Source organism: Bombus huntii, chromosome 2 (genome assembly GCF_024542735.1).
Source record: "Bombus huntii isolate Logan2020A chromosome 2, iyBomHunt1.1, whole genome shotgun sequence".
NCBI classification, from domain to species: Eukaryota; Metazoa; Arthropoda; class Insecta; order Hymenoptera; family Apidae; genus Bombus; species Bombus huntii.
This window is the reverse complement of record NC_066239.1, coordinates 21,847,194-21,859,320: the sequence shown is the minus strand read 5'-3', so window position 1 is coordinate 21,859,320 and position 12,127 is coordinate 21,847,194. Positions and strand designations below refer to the sequence as shown.

The window sequence follows — 12,127 nt, the reverse complement described above, 5'->3', positions numbered from 1 at the left end:
CGTTCAAACAGGTGTTGATATACACAGCTGGTCACATAAATTATGGCGGCCGAATCACGGACGACTGGGATCGTCGATGCGTGCTAACCATTCTACGAGATTTTTACAGGCAAGAGATTCTGTCGTCGTCGTATCAATTCGACGAAGAAGGACGTTACGTTCAAGTGTGTATCGTTGTCGTAGCGTGGTTTTACGACGCGAAGAAACTGAAAATTATCCGTCCGATATCGATAGCCTCGAGAAAGATTAAAAAAATGAAAATCGTTAGAAACGTAATATTTTTCGAAATATTACGAGATAAATCTTCGAGATAATTTCCGGAATAGAAGATGTACGAACGGTATCGGAAACGGTGTCGCGATAGTAGCAGTACGATAGACGTTATCCGTTGTTTACCGGAATAATCGTAATTCAATTTAAGATCCACTTGCGTTTCTACGACAAATCGCGAACAACGAAACGTTTTTCGCGCGTTCCAGCTACCAGACACGGCCACGTTCCACGATTATATCGAGTACGTGAAAACCTTCCCCCTCAACGACGACCCATCGATGTTCGGAATGCATCCAAACGCGGATATTAGCTTCGCGCAAGCGGAAACGTACGCCTGCCTGAACACGTTACTCGCGCTTCAGCCACGACAAGTCGGAACCGCGGCTGCCAGTGTCGAAGAGGTGACCAATCGATTAGCCCGAGATATGCTGTCGACGATACCACGAACCTTCGATTTGGCCGCTATGCAGCAAAAGTATTTTATATTCTTTACGCGCATACATGGATACAGCGTCTCTGTTTCTCTGTCTATGCGGCAAACGACCACGAATCGCGATTTGCGTCACCTTCTTCGTCCTTTTATTTTCTACGCTCGCGATCGTTATTCCGCCTTACGAGCCTAACACGACTTCGACAACCGAGATTCCCTACATTTCGAACGTACAAAAGACGCTACGAAAACCTTCGATACTCGTCTTTCGTTCGTTCGTTCGTTTCGTTTTATGCCACAACGAATACACGATAACGGAAATATATCTCAGGTATCCGGTATTGTACGAAGAGTCCTTTAACACTGTACTGCTTCAAGAAGCTATACGCTATAACGGTTTACTGGATGTGGTAAAAACAACACTGGTGGATCTGTTGAAAGCTTTAAAAGGATTGGTTGTCATGTCCGAATACTTGGAAATTGTGTCCAACAGCCTCTACACTAACAGAATTCCGCAAGTTTGGCAAGATAAGGGTTATCCTTCGTTAAAACCTCTCGGTAACGCTTTCACTGTCGCTTATCGAAGTTTAACCGTTCGATTCGTTGTCGGAACAGACTTTCCAATCTTTCTTTGAATGATCGAGTTCGACGGTGGTGCAGGTGCTTGGTTCCTGGACTTGAAAGAACGAATCCAATTTTTAAGATCTTGGGAAAACAGAGGGATACCGGCAGCCTTTTGGATTTCCGGTTTCTACTTTCCGCAAGCATTTTTAACGGGCACTTTGCAGAATTTCGCACGCAAATACGTCGTATCCATCGACGCGATTGATTTCAGTTTCCAGGTAGCGAATCGATCGAACGATCAATTTCCTACGATATTATTCTTGTTACATCTTGTTAGATCGCCGAAATGTGAAATGCGAATTTTACGCAAACTACGATATACTATGGATAAAGATTCGATAAAGAAACGTAAAAACGGATAAACGTCGAATTACTTTTAACGTTGTAGGTATTAAAATCGATACCAGAGCACAGACCGCCAAATGGTTGTGTTATTTATGGCCTGTTTCTTGAAGGATGTCGATGGGATGGAAACTATTTAAACGAATCTTTACCCAAGGAACTATATACTAGTAAGTATAACGATATTCGAAGAAACGTTATAAACGTCATATTCTTTTCCATAGCTTCGGCGTATTCGATCAATTATTTCGACGTGCTTTCGGTATACATATTCTCTATCTATTGCGCTACGATATGTACCTATTTAAAATATACCTATTTACCATTTGCTATTTTATAACTGCTATCGATGATTACAATTGAATTTTATCATCTACATCCATTTTTTACTAAATTATATGCTATAACCTCTACTAAAAATCCTTTCTTTCCCTCTCTTTGTGATAATACCAACTCTCTGTCTAAGTGATTTCGTGAATATTTTTTCGCAGACATGCTTCCGATTCTACTTTTGCCGGAAGTAGATCACAAGCAGCCCGAAGGAATCTACGTTTGTCCCGTGTACAAAACTATCAACCGAGCAGGAACATTGAGCACTACCGGTCATTCGACAAATTTTGTATTGCCGATGGAAATTCCTAGTCAAAAACCGCAAGCTCATTGGATCAAGAGAGGCGTAGCTCTGATTTGTGCATTGGATTATTAACGATATCTATTTTAATGTTCTTTGTTTCGCTTGTAATCTCCATGTAATTGCTCTACATATTATTCGTATTATTCTTTGTTCGAGCAAAACAAAATACTTGGTATAAAATTACGATAAAACGACAGAACAAGGGTATTATTATTATTGTTGTTGTTGTTGTTATTATTATTATTATCATCATCATTATTATTATTGTTAACGAGAACGGGCAACGAGTGTAACGATTGTTATTGATCCGTTCTAATCGTTTTATGCATCTCTTTCGTTTAATTGTCGATCCTTCCTTTTTGATCTTCTATATTCCTCGTTAGCCCATTTAACGATCACAACCGTCGATAGAAATGCTGCGACAAAATAAGTGCTAGTTAGTTTTTCATTTCTTAACAATAAAATAGTAATGTACGTAATCGTATTATAAAATTGTTAAGAAAATTTCATTATTCTTTTATGCGCAATTTCGAGAATGCGTTATTTTACCTGGCACCATCGGCACTAAAGCGTGCACCGATCGTTTCAAGAAATTCGGTAAGCCATGAGAAATGGATTTTGCCCAAAATCTTTGATGCGTTGCGCACAACGTATAATACATAATTTTTCTTATTCGTACCGGTAATTCTCCAAATTTTAAAACCATGTTATATATTGATCTTTTGAGTTTTATCGTACGGAAATAACGTGTACGCGACCCAACGTACAGATTGGTATAAAATTTTTCAAGCGAAAGACAAAAGCATTTCGACTTTTAATGCTGCCTCCAACACGTATAAATGTATGCTGTTTCAAGCATTTATACGTAACTATACAAATAAACGACCAGATAAAGCAAACAACCACGCGGATATTTAAATATAAATATATTTATTTCGACAAAAAGGAAAAAGAAATATATATATATATAAATACTACGCATATATCATATACACGATACAATATAACAGTATAAATATAAACAAAATACGCTAGAAACGACAAACATCAAAAAGTATGCGGAAATCATGGTGCAAGACACAAGTATTTGGAAATACGTTTCCTAAATTTAGAGACAAGTATTATCTGCAGGCATATGTTCCAAGACTTTCTGTGGAATAACAAATTTATCTGGATTTTGTTCCAATAAGCATCCTAGAAGCCGTGGTACCGACAATACAGTGCCAGATATCACGGAAGGGAAGGATGGTCCATCTACCGACTGATAAATAATCTGCAATCTTTTACTAAAATATTCACCGTACACGGATATATGACCAACTTCGATGTATTGTCTCGAGAAGGGAGACCACAGTTCGAAAGATACGCGCATTGATTCCCACGGCCGCAATTCTGAAGATGATCTCAGCACAATTTGATAATGATCGCACACGTTATCGTACAACTTGCATACGGTGTTTAACAATCTTTCAAATTGCGTATGATACTCTTCGCTTTTCCCATCCTTCACCAATATAAACGCAAGCGCAGCTGAAGCTTGACAAACAGTGAACAAACCAATCGGGGTAGAACCTGCTCGAAAAGGGGTGTATTGCCTCCCAGTGGAAAAATATGCTATTGGAAAATGACGTGGGTCTATTAACTGCTTTGCGTGCATTGCCAAAAATGAAAATAAACTTGCACCTCCAACAAGGTGCATACGATTCGGCGAATCTTTATCTACTTCGTTATAATTGTCTATTATAAAAGCATCCGCAGGATCTTCGTGATTTAAACCAGAACCGTCTATTATCAAGCTACGACTAAAATCTGCGCCCGCTACTCTGATCATATTATCCGCGCCAAGTATTTTTCCAGCGTAACTTAATATACCAAGTTCGAAAAGAGCCGCGTCGTTACATAAATAGTACTGCATTGGATTTCTATACTCCAACAAACCAAGATGTCTTCCAATTTCGATGTGATTCTTCTTATCCGGGTGTGCGCGTTCGTTCAAAGAATTAACGCGTTTTAATACGATAGGACCCTCGACCGGTGTCTTCCTGTCTAATTCGTTTGGTAATTGAAACATTTTCTTCAAAATACTTTCCTTTAAAGTCTCCAAGGCATCTTTAATCATTCTCAAGTCATGCTTTACCGCTGAGATTTGCAATTTTAATTTTGTAAATTCCGCTTGTTCCCCTGTGGTTAAACTTTCTTGTTTTTCAAAAAAAGGAACTAGTTTGTTCGATATCTCTTGGCTTCTCTGTTCTAATTTAGATTTATTCGTATGCACAGAATTGTAAAAGTCCCACATACTTTTAACGTCCTTGGCGTTCAAATTTAATTTTCGCGCTGCCAAATCTTGCTGTAACCTTTCCATATCTGTTAATCTTTTATCAAAATCTATATACGGCTGTATAAATGAATAATATTCTTTGCCATCGATGTTTGAAATAAATAACGCAGAAGTATATCGTCTTTTAGAAATCCATAGCGTATCGACAAATTTCAAAGTATTACGCGTTATGCACTTCAGAACCATACGTTTCTCTACGAAACGTGCTACGTGATTTGCCATTGTAACCGTCTATAAACTTTTACGACTTTCCGACAACCTTTATGATCTTTATACGCTTCTATAAGTTTCTCGAAAACAAATTTCGTTTATAAAAAAGTTAATTTCTATGCATCCACTTTTGGTATTTTAGTTTTTGGTGGAATGCCCGACTCAACGTCCATTTTGCAACTGTCGCGACTTATCGTCTCAATTTTTCTCTTTTGTGGAGCGATATAACTTCCTTTGCCAGCTGCCCTTTCCGATTCCTCGATGGAATACGGTTCCAACTCAAGAGCTTTCAGTCTTCGTTTATGGACTTTTGTCGTAAAATGATCGCTTAAAGCGATATCATTTATAAAGTATCTCCTACGGATGAAAATGAATTCTTTAGTACATCTCAACGTTCATAATACAAACGTAGAGACATCACGATATACAAAACAACCATTTAAATGTAAAAATGATACATATGTACGCGCAAAGGTTACAAAATAACAGAGTACATGCATCGAAAGGTTATATTATTCAAAATGATATATCACGTTACGTTATACACTCACGCGCAATGAATACAGTAGTATTGACCTGCCCCAGGTTTATCCAAGTCTACTTTCTGATTTAATAGCCTCTCTACATTTTTGTCATTCAAATCTTCATCGATCTAAAATAAAGAATATCGTGTAACAATTGCCGTTCGTACGTACGTACCCACGTGGCATATCATAAAGGTTAGGTTAGATTTTTAAAATTAAGTTGTTATTATACCTCGTCCAAATCTTTCGTTCTTCTTTTAGTTCGCCAACCTTTTTTTAAATGTGTGTCCCCCCTGTGATATTTTTTACGTTTATAAGTCATTCCCGATGAAAGATTAATTTACACGATGAAATTAAATTCCACTGCCTATCGCGTTCACACCTACAAAACGGTATTACAACAAACAAGGAGTACGTATGTTTCGACGAAATGTGTGCAAATTGCTATGTCCAAAGGAATACCTTCTATCCTCGATTTATTAAGATAAACGATAAATAATAGTTATATATCAAATTCAATAATTCATGCAGTTGTAACGATTCAGTGTGAATTCATAACCTGTTTGAAAAAATGCAAAGAAATAAGGTAATAAGTGTGTGGTAAAAGTTTGATTTACGGCTCGTTCTCATCGAAACGAGCGTTAATCTTATAAAATCTTTAATTTTACACAAAGTGTTTACACATTCGTTTTAAACATTCGTTTTAAACGATGTACGAAGTGTATAAAATCAATGTGTACAAATTGATTATGTATATAATGGAATTTATAGTAGTTTCACGACTGCTGGAGACTTTTTAGCGTTGCTATTGGTCAAACGTCACGGTGGCTTCGCCTTTATGAGAATTCGTAAAAAGGTTATAATGGTGTGATAGAGTTTCCAGTGGTAAGTATCGTGAATGGCATTAAAATTCGTCGGTATTCTTCTGCGATCGTAATTCTTTCAAACGCTTCTCTGAAAACCAACGAAATCGACAGCAGATACATTTTTGTGAAATGAACTCGAAACATAGAATATATCGACGAAGGTGATATTAGAAACGGCAAATTTACAAATTGCCTCGAGAAAGTACGGATGATAAGCAAATGTTTAGTATCGAACGTTTAACGTAAATATACAAGAGAGATGAGAGTTAACCGAAGAAGAAGAAACTAGGATTAAAAAGAAAGAACATTCGTAAATGGGCATGCGCAGTAATTTGCTTTGAAAGTGATGGTAATGCTGTGGTAGAACCGGCAGATGTCGGTATAATATGTTAGAGTAGGTCGCGCCTCTATCGGCGAAGCGTCACATCAATTCAAACGGTGCGCCAGTGACTTGAGGGGGGTCCACACCATTTTGAAAGTAAAAATACTGCGCGACCCGGGATTTTGTTTGTGCGGTTCGGCGAGGGTAAAAAAGCGGCGAGGGCTAGGCTGTGTGGTATGGTCGGGGCAACGCGGTGTCGCGCGTAAAATGACGTAGAATGTGCGAGGGTGTGCCGCGTGCGGTACGAGGTGTGTTAGCGGAAACGGTGTCGCGGTGTGTAGGGTCGGCGCTGACCGTAGCTATCGTAGCGTACGGGAAATTGGCTGTGGCTTCGCCAATGGATGCCAGGCAGGAGGAGACGCCATTTTGATATACGGGCGCACGTCAAGCGTTCGCTCGTAGGGAAACGCGGTCTCGAGTCGGTCTGCCGCTTCGCGTAGGACCGCGCAGGTGAATTCTGTGGTTCGCTCGGTTGAAGAGTATCGTTGGTACGAGTGCGTGGCGCAACGTATCCGAACGGTATCGTTGACAAGTGACAGGTGAATCGATCGGGCCGCGAGGAAAGTCGCGTTGCGGCCCCGTGCCCGTAACACGGTTCGCTCGGTTGATTGGTAGTGACTACTGTGTGTGGAACTACGTGTACATTCGGATTTTTCCCCACGCGGCCGAGAGTCGAGTGTGCACAGCGAGGGACAACGTAGCTAGTGTATATTGGTGCGCGGGGATCCGGGGTGGCGGTGTACGCGGCAGGGAAAAGCCGCTGCTGTCTCGTTGGTTTCGCGCGCGCGAGAGAGGCCACCGGCCGACACTTTGGGCCAGGACAAGACGACCCGATGTCGGGAGCGGGTCGCGACCCCGTGTCGACCCGTGGTCGTCCTCGTCCTCGCGTACCCATCTCTTTCATAGCACCAGGACACACCTGGCGTAAATGTGCTCTCATGAGCGCCCATGTGCACCTCTCTTTCTGCCTGCTGCCCTTACGTGCCCTGTAAATCCAGAGCACACCCCGATTAGCACGCCCACGCACTCTATCACTCGCGAATATGGCCAAGATCCTCAACAAGGACCCCGTCACCTACGAGAGGGAGAGGGACAACTTCCTTAAGGACCTCCGTCATTTCCATGAGACCAGAGGGTAAGCTGATTTCGATGCTTCTCATTCTTCCATTCCATTATTTATCTCTCTGTCTGGCTACTCTCTCATACATCGATCATTATTTTCCGCTCCGTTTCCCCGTTTGCATTCAACCGTTTTCTCTATTTTTCTTTCCTTTTCTTTATCATTATTTTCATTATTATCATCATTATCATCATCATCATTATTATTATTATTATTATTATTATTATTATTTATGTATCTTGCTCTATTCGATCGCTAGAAACACATATTCTCGTTCAATCGTTCTCGCGACGTTTCGAAAGTGATTCGGATTAACATTGCCTACCCAGAATGTAGACAAAGTTGAGGTTATGTACGATTAGTTTAAAGTTTCCCAGAGAAACTCGCCTTTGTGCAAGCCATTTGTTTACGTGTGTTCCATGTTTTCTTTATCGACAATTATCGGTCGCCTATCTTATTGCGATTGAGGTTACGTTCGATCGAAATGAACAATATTATGATCAACTTGTTGATTTTTTTTCCTTTCTTTCATTCGAATTTATGTCGCTCGATATCGCGATTCTTGTAAACGCAAAGGTTTTTTCTTCATTCGATAACTGGATTTTAATGATATTAACACGAATGTACAAGCGTTTGAACAATCGAATAACTGCGAATCATTTCACGCGTAAACATTGTCCTTTATTACGTCATTGTTCATGTTTTATTAGTTTAGGAAACGGATACAAAGCATTTTCGATGGTTATACTAAACGGTTTTAACCTCGGTCGGAATCTGCCTATTTGTCACTGAATCTGTGTATTCGTTGAATACAATCAAAGAATCGACATAGAATCGACACCTAATTTATATTTTTAATAATTTATTGATTTTATATATTTTTACATGTTTTATATGTCTAATTATATCTATGTATAATAGTACTATACATATCGTGTATAATTTAATACGTATTGACACCTCCTTATACCATATACGTAAATGTGCAATTACGCATACCGAAGAAAATCAAATGTTCTTATCGTTTAAAAAATAAGGAGATAACAAGTTAATAAGTAATCTATCATTTACTTCGGCGAATGCTAAGATTCAAAAAATAAAATTCACAGTACAGTAATTTATGGCATTATTTCTGTACTCCTATAAATATCACATTTTTCTATTATATCGTTGGTTTTTTTTACACATATCGTAAATTTGACACGTTTCAGGACTCCGTTCAAGAAAAATCCGAAAATCAATGGAAAAGATATAGATCTGTACTTGTTGTACGTCGTCGTTACTGCTCATGGCGGATGGATAAAGGTGAGTCCATACTGACATGTATGTATATATTTTTCTCTTCAGTTTTTCAAGTACAGTTCAGTTTCGCCAACATGCCCCGTGTACAAAAATATTTGATATCCATAACTTCATACGTAATTCTCGCGTAACACAATGAGCGAAAATGTCAGAAATATTATGTTTCTATGTACTATTAGCAAAACGTGTGAATAGGGTTTTACCACGTACCTGGATACGGTATATGCTCTCATTTTACACTCATTTTTACACTCGTGATCCTTTCGTTCGAATTATTGTTTCCACGCTAATTTACATTTCTTGATCATTTCTCTTTTAGATTATTATCATTGCAAATACGTGCAATATACCACGGTTCATAGGATGATACTTTGAATAAAAATAAAACACTATAATGAGAATATTCTTTTGCTTCTCGTTATTCTTATATGATTTTATATAATAAAAAGAAGGATAATTTTATAATTTAATACTTAGGGTACGGATCACCCGTGTTCATACTATTACGATACTTGTCTACACTTTAGGCACATTGAACGAGGTGTATCGATCGTTTATCTTTTATTTTATTTCAAGCGCAATAAGAAAATGATACTCGAACACAAAGTTCATCGAATGTATAGGTCTAACATTTTGTCTATTATATTCTAATAAAAACTTATTGCGTTGTATCGCAATACTGTGACAAAGCTTCGAAACACGCACAAAGTATTTATGTGGACTGAGAAATAAAGAAGCAAATCTCGGATAAGCTTACTTGGCCGTTAGCAAACGTGTAACTTTTATAAGATAATGCGAATTTTTACGAAAATTTTATTATGCTGTGGAGGAGGTACGATCTGTTTCATACATTTCGAACGACCCAATTTCCTTGTCGTCGAACAATTGGCCTTTCTCAGTTATATCCAATCTAGTTCGAATATATTCAACGGTACGTGGAGCAACGTTTATTCACAAATCAGTTCCACGATCGGTTCGGGTCATTCTGTCACATTCCGTGTTTTCATTCCAAGTTACATGGCAGACTGTCCATCCTACCGATCAGGTACTCGATTCGGTTCTGCGCATCGAAATCGCTTTGGCTCGTTTACCCAGCTCGAATTTCGAGTATGCGAATGCCTCGAGCGTCCGCGCACGCTCCTAGGCGCGGGAAGGACGAGTGGTCGCGTGCTCTTTGCTACGGAAGCCTCCCAAATCCAAGACTACCGGTCTACTAAGTATGTACATATATATATATATATATATATATGTATATATGCAACCTCCTTGAGGTAGAATTATTAAAAAATTAATAATCTGCAAATTAATTTGTAATGTGCCAAACGAAATTAAAAACGACAAATCAACCCAACTTATTTTATAAAAAATGCATTGTTTTAGTTATATGACTCAAATTCGTAAAACGTCGGAACATATTTGTGACAAAATTTCTTCTTCGATTATTCTTCTAATACATACTTTTGCCCTTCCCCCTTTTTTCTCTTGTTTTAAGTTCTATCGTTAACAAAAAAAAAAAAAAAAAAATGGTTTTCGATCCATCACGCGCGATTAATAATCGAGCAATGCGTCCCGGAAACGCGGGAAAACGATTGTTTGGCGAAACGGGTACACTCGTTCGTCGATCACGTGCTTCGAAAATGAAACTATAACAGTGACAAAATCTATAGCTGCTTTATTACGTGAAATCAAAGTAAATAACCTTGATGATAATTGCATAAAAGTGTAACTAAATCGCTATTTTACATCTTTGCCAATGATATTTTTCAAAGGAAAAAACAGTTCACTCTACATGACATATTGGATGGTTGGATTATTTGTTATATTAAAAGATTTTACTACCTATTGTTATATATTAGATATTATGGGATATGGCGGTTCACGTAAACAACGCAATAGTGTAATATTCACCTCTTTTGAACTACTAACTAGCTACAACCATCTATGCGTGTATAGCCACACGTTTGATACAAGCGCGATTTTCAAAACCATATGGTGCATATAAATATACATATATACGTATGTTTCACGAAGAGTGTACAATTTTTCGATTTACTCGAGATATACTTATGAGCAGGAAATATGTGTGTACATTGTACATACCTATGTACAGTGAAGTAAAACGTGAAACTCGATGCGATCTGGAATACGATTATTTTGTTATACTTTTACACTTGCGATAGTTAGAGTTGAGCATATTGGCAATTTTTTAACACAGGAAGCTCGCTGTATACGTTTTTCGCGATTAACCTCGCCTAACCTCGATTTCCGATAATCGCGTCTTTCTCATCGGGAGAAGACCCAAAACCAAAGGGTCACCGCCCAACGTTACACGACGCGTACGGCCCGAGCTTGTCAAGTTTATAAACAGTAATTTACGCGCTCGTGTTGTCATTCATGCACGTGGATTGATACGTACACGTAACATTATGGTTAACGAATCTTACAGAAACAAGAATGAATCGTGTTCGGGCATTTCTTACATTTTGACAAACATACGGTACTGTTCGCATAAAGCCAGGTGCACGCTGACAGACAATTGCCCGTAGGCACGCGTTGTTTGTCCAAGAGAATTCATTAGCATTATTATCTTTTAATCTTCGACACGTAGCTTTGGCGCACATTTTAATAAACCGAATCAATTCGGATGTAATTTCTTTAACGCGTCGAACAGATCTCTCTTTCCGGCGAAAAGGCCTTTTCGGGGAACACCGAGGCCTTTGAGATCCTGCATTCGCTCGAATCAATTCAGAATTCAATCTCACATCTAATTTCTCACCATACTTCTCCAGATTTTTTAGAAAGTAAAAGCAACTTTACAAAGTAAATCTATATATATATATATATATATATAAAATTGCTGGGGTTCGGTGTTAAAATTTACGATTTATATTTATAAATTTAAGATTTACTTGTTGTTAGACCTGCGTTTACGGAGTGAAATTGACGATATCGAGTTGTCAACTATGTATACACGTTATGTTTACGTCGTGTATCGATATCGCACATATGTACGCTCGCGCGTTTCTTTTCGCACACTCAAATTCTCAGAACATTTAGTATTCGTTCGAACGTTCGCCTCGAT

The 12,127-nt window shown here is 38.5% G+C and overlaps 4 protein-coding genes across 7 annotated transcripts in view; 2 read left to right on the top strand and 2 right to left on the bottom strand.

The window, feature by feature from the left end:
- Positions 1-2,523, top strand: part of LOC126878250 (dynein axonemal heavy chain 1-like) — a 55,352-nt gene extending 52,829 nt beyond the window's left edge. Inside the window, 6 exon segments of the mRNA XM_050640838.1 lie at positions 12-164; positions 480-748; positions 1,035-1,261; positions 1,364-1,545; positions 1,716-1,839; positions 2,161-2,523. Coding sequence (XP_050496795.1) covers positions 12-164; positions 480-748; positions 1,035-1,261; positions 1,364-1,545; positions 1,716-1,839; positions 2,161-2,375 — 1,170 coding nt within the window. The 3' untranslated portion in view covers positions 2,376-2,523.
- Positions 2,524-3,214: 691 nt separating this feature from the next.
- LOC126873076 (serine--tRNA synthetase-like protein Slimp) lies at positions 3,215-4,863 on the bottom strand. The gene has a single exon (XM_050633576.1). It carries the CDS (start codon positions 4,861-4,863, stop codon positions 3,412-3,414), a length of 1,452 nt encoding a protein of 483 aa, XP_050489533.1. The 3' UTR covers positions 3,215-3,411.
- Positions 4,864-4,967: 104 nt separating this feature from the next.
- Positions 4,968-5,992, bottom strand: LOC126873172 (zinc finger protein 593 homolog). Its single transcript, XM_050633780.1, has 3 exons — positions 5,608-5,992; positions 5,403-5,503; positions 4,968-5,208 (listed from the first exon to the last, which is right to left on the bottom strand). The coding sequence occupies exons 1-3, from the start codon at positions 5,695-5,697 to the stop codon at positions 4,968-4,970; spliced, it is 432 nt and encodes a 143-aa protein (XP_050489737.1). The 5' UTR covers positions 5,698-5,992.
- Positions 5,993-6,061: 69 nt separating this feature from the next.
- Positions 6,062-12,127, top strand: part of LOC126872919 (AT-rich interactive domain-containing protein 2) — a 57,590-nt gene continuing 51,524 nt past the window's right edge. For 2 of the 4 annotated variants that reach the window (XR_007692250.1, XM_050633201.1), the window contains exons 1-2: positions 6,064-7,758; positions 8,955-9,048. Coding sequence is in view for 3 of the 4 variants with exons in the window: in XM_050633201.1 (XP_050489158.1) it covers positions 7,667-7,758; positions 8,955-9,048 (186 nt within the window). In the remaining variant the exon portion in view is untranslated. Of the gene's footprint in view, positions 7,759-8,954; positions 9,049-12,127 lie in introns of all 4 variants that reach the window. The other 2 variants (XM_050633205.1, XM_050633212.1) reach the window with 2 other exon arrangements.

Coding starts and splice junctions, on each gene's coding strand:
- LOC126873076 (XM_050633576.1), bottom strand. CDS start 4,863: ATGGCAAATCACGTAGCACGTTTCGTAGAGAAACGTATGGTTCTGAAG.
- LOC126873172 (XM_050633780.1), bottom strand. CDS start 5,697: ATGACTTATAAACGTAAAAAATATCACAGGGGGGACACACATTTAAAA. Junction 5,504..5,607: donor GAACGAAAGATTTGGACGAG/GTATAATAACAA, acceptor TCTTTATTTTAG/ATCGATGAAGATTTGAATGA. Junction 5,209..5,402: donor TACTACTGTATTCATTGCGC/GTGAGTGTATAA, acceptor TTTCATCCGTAG/GAGATACTTTATAAATGATA.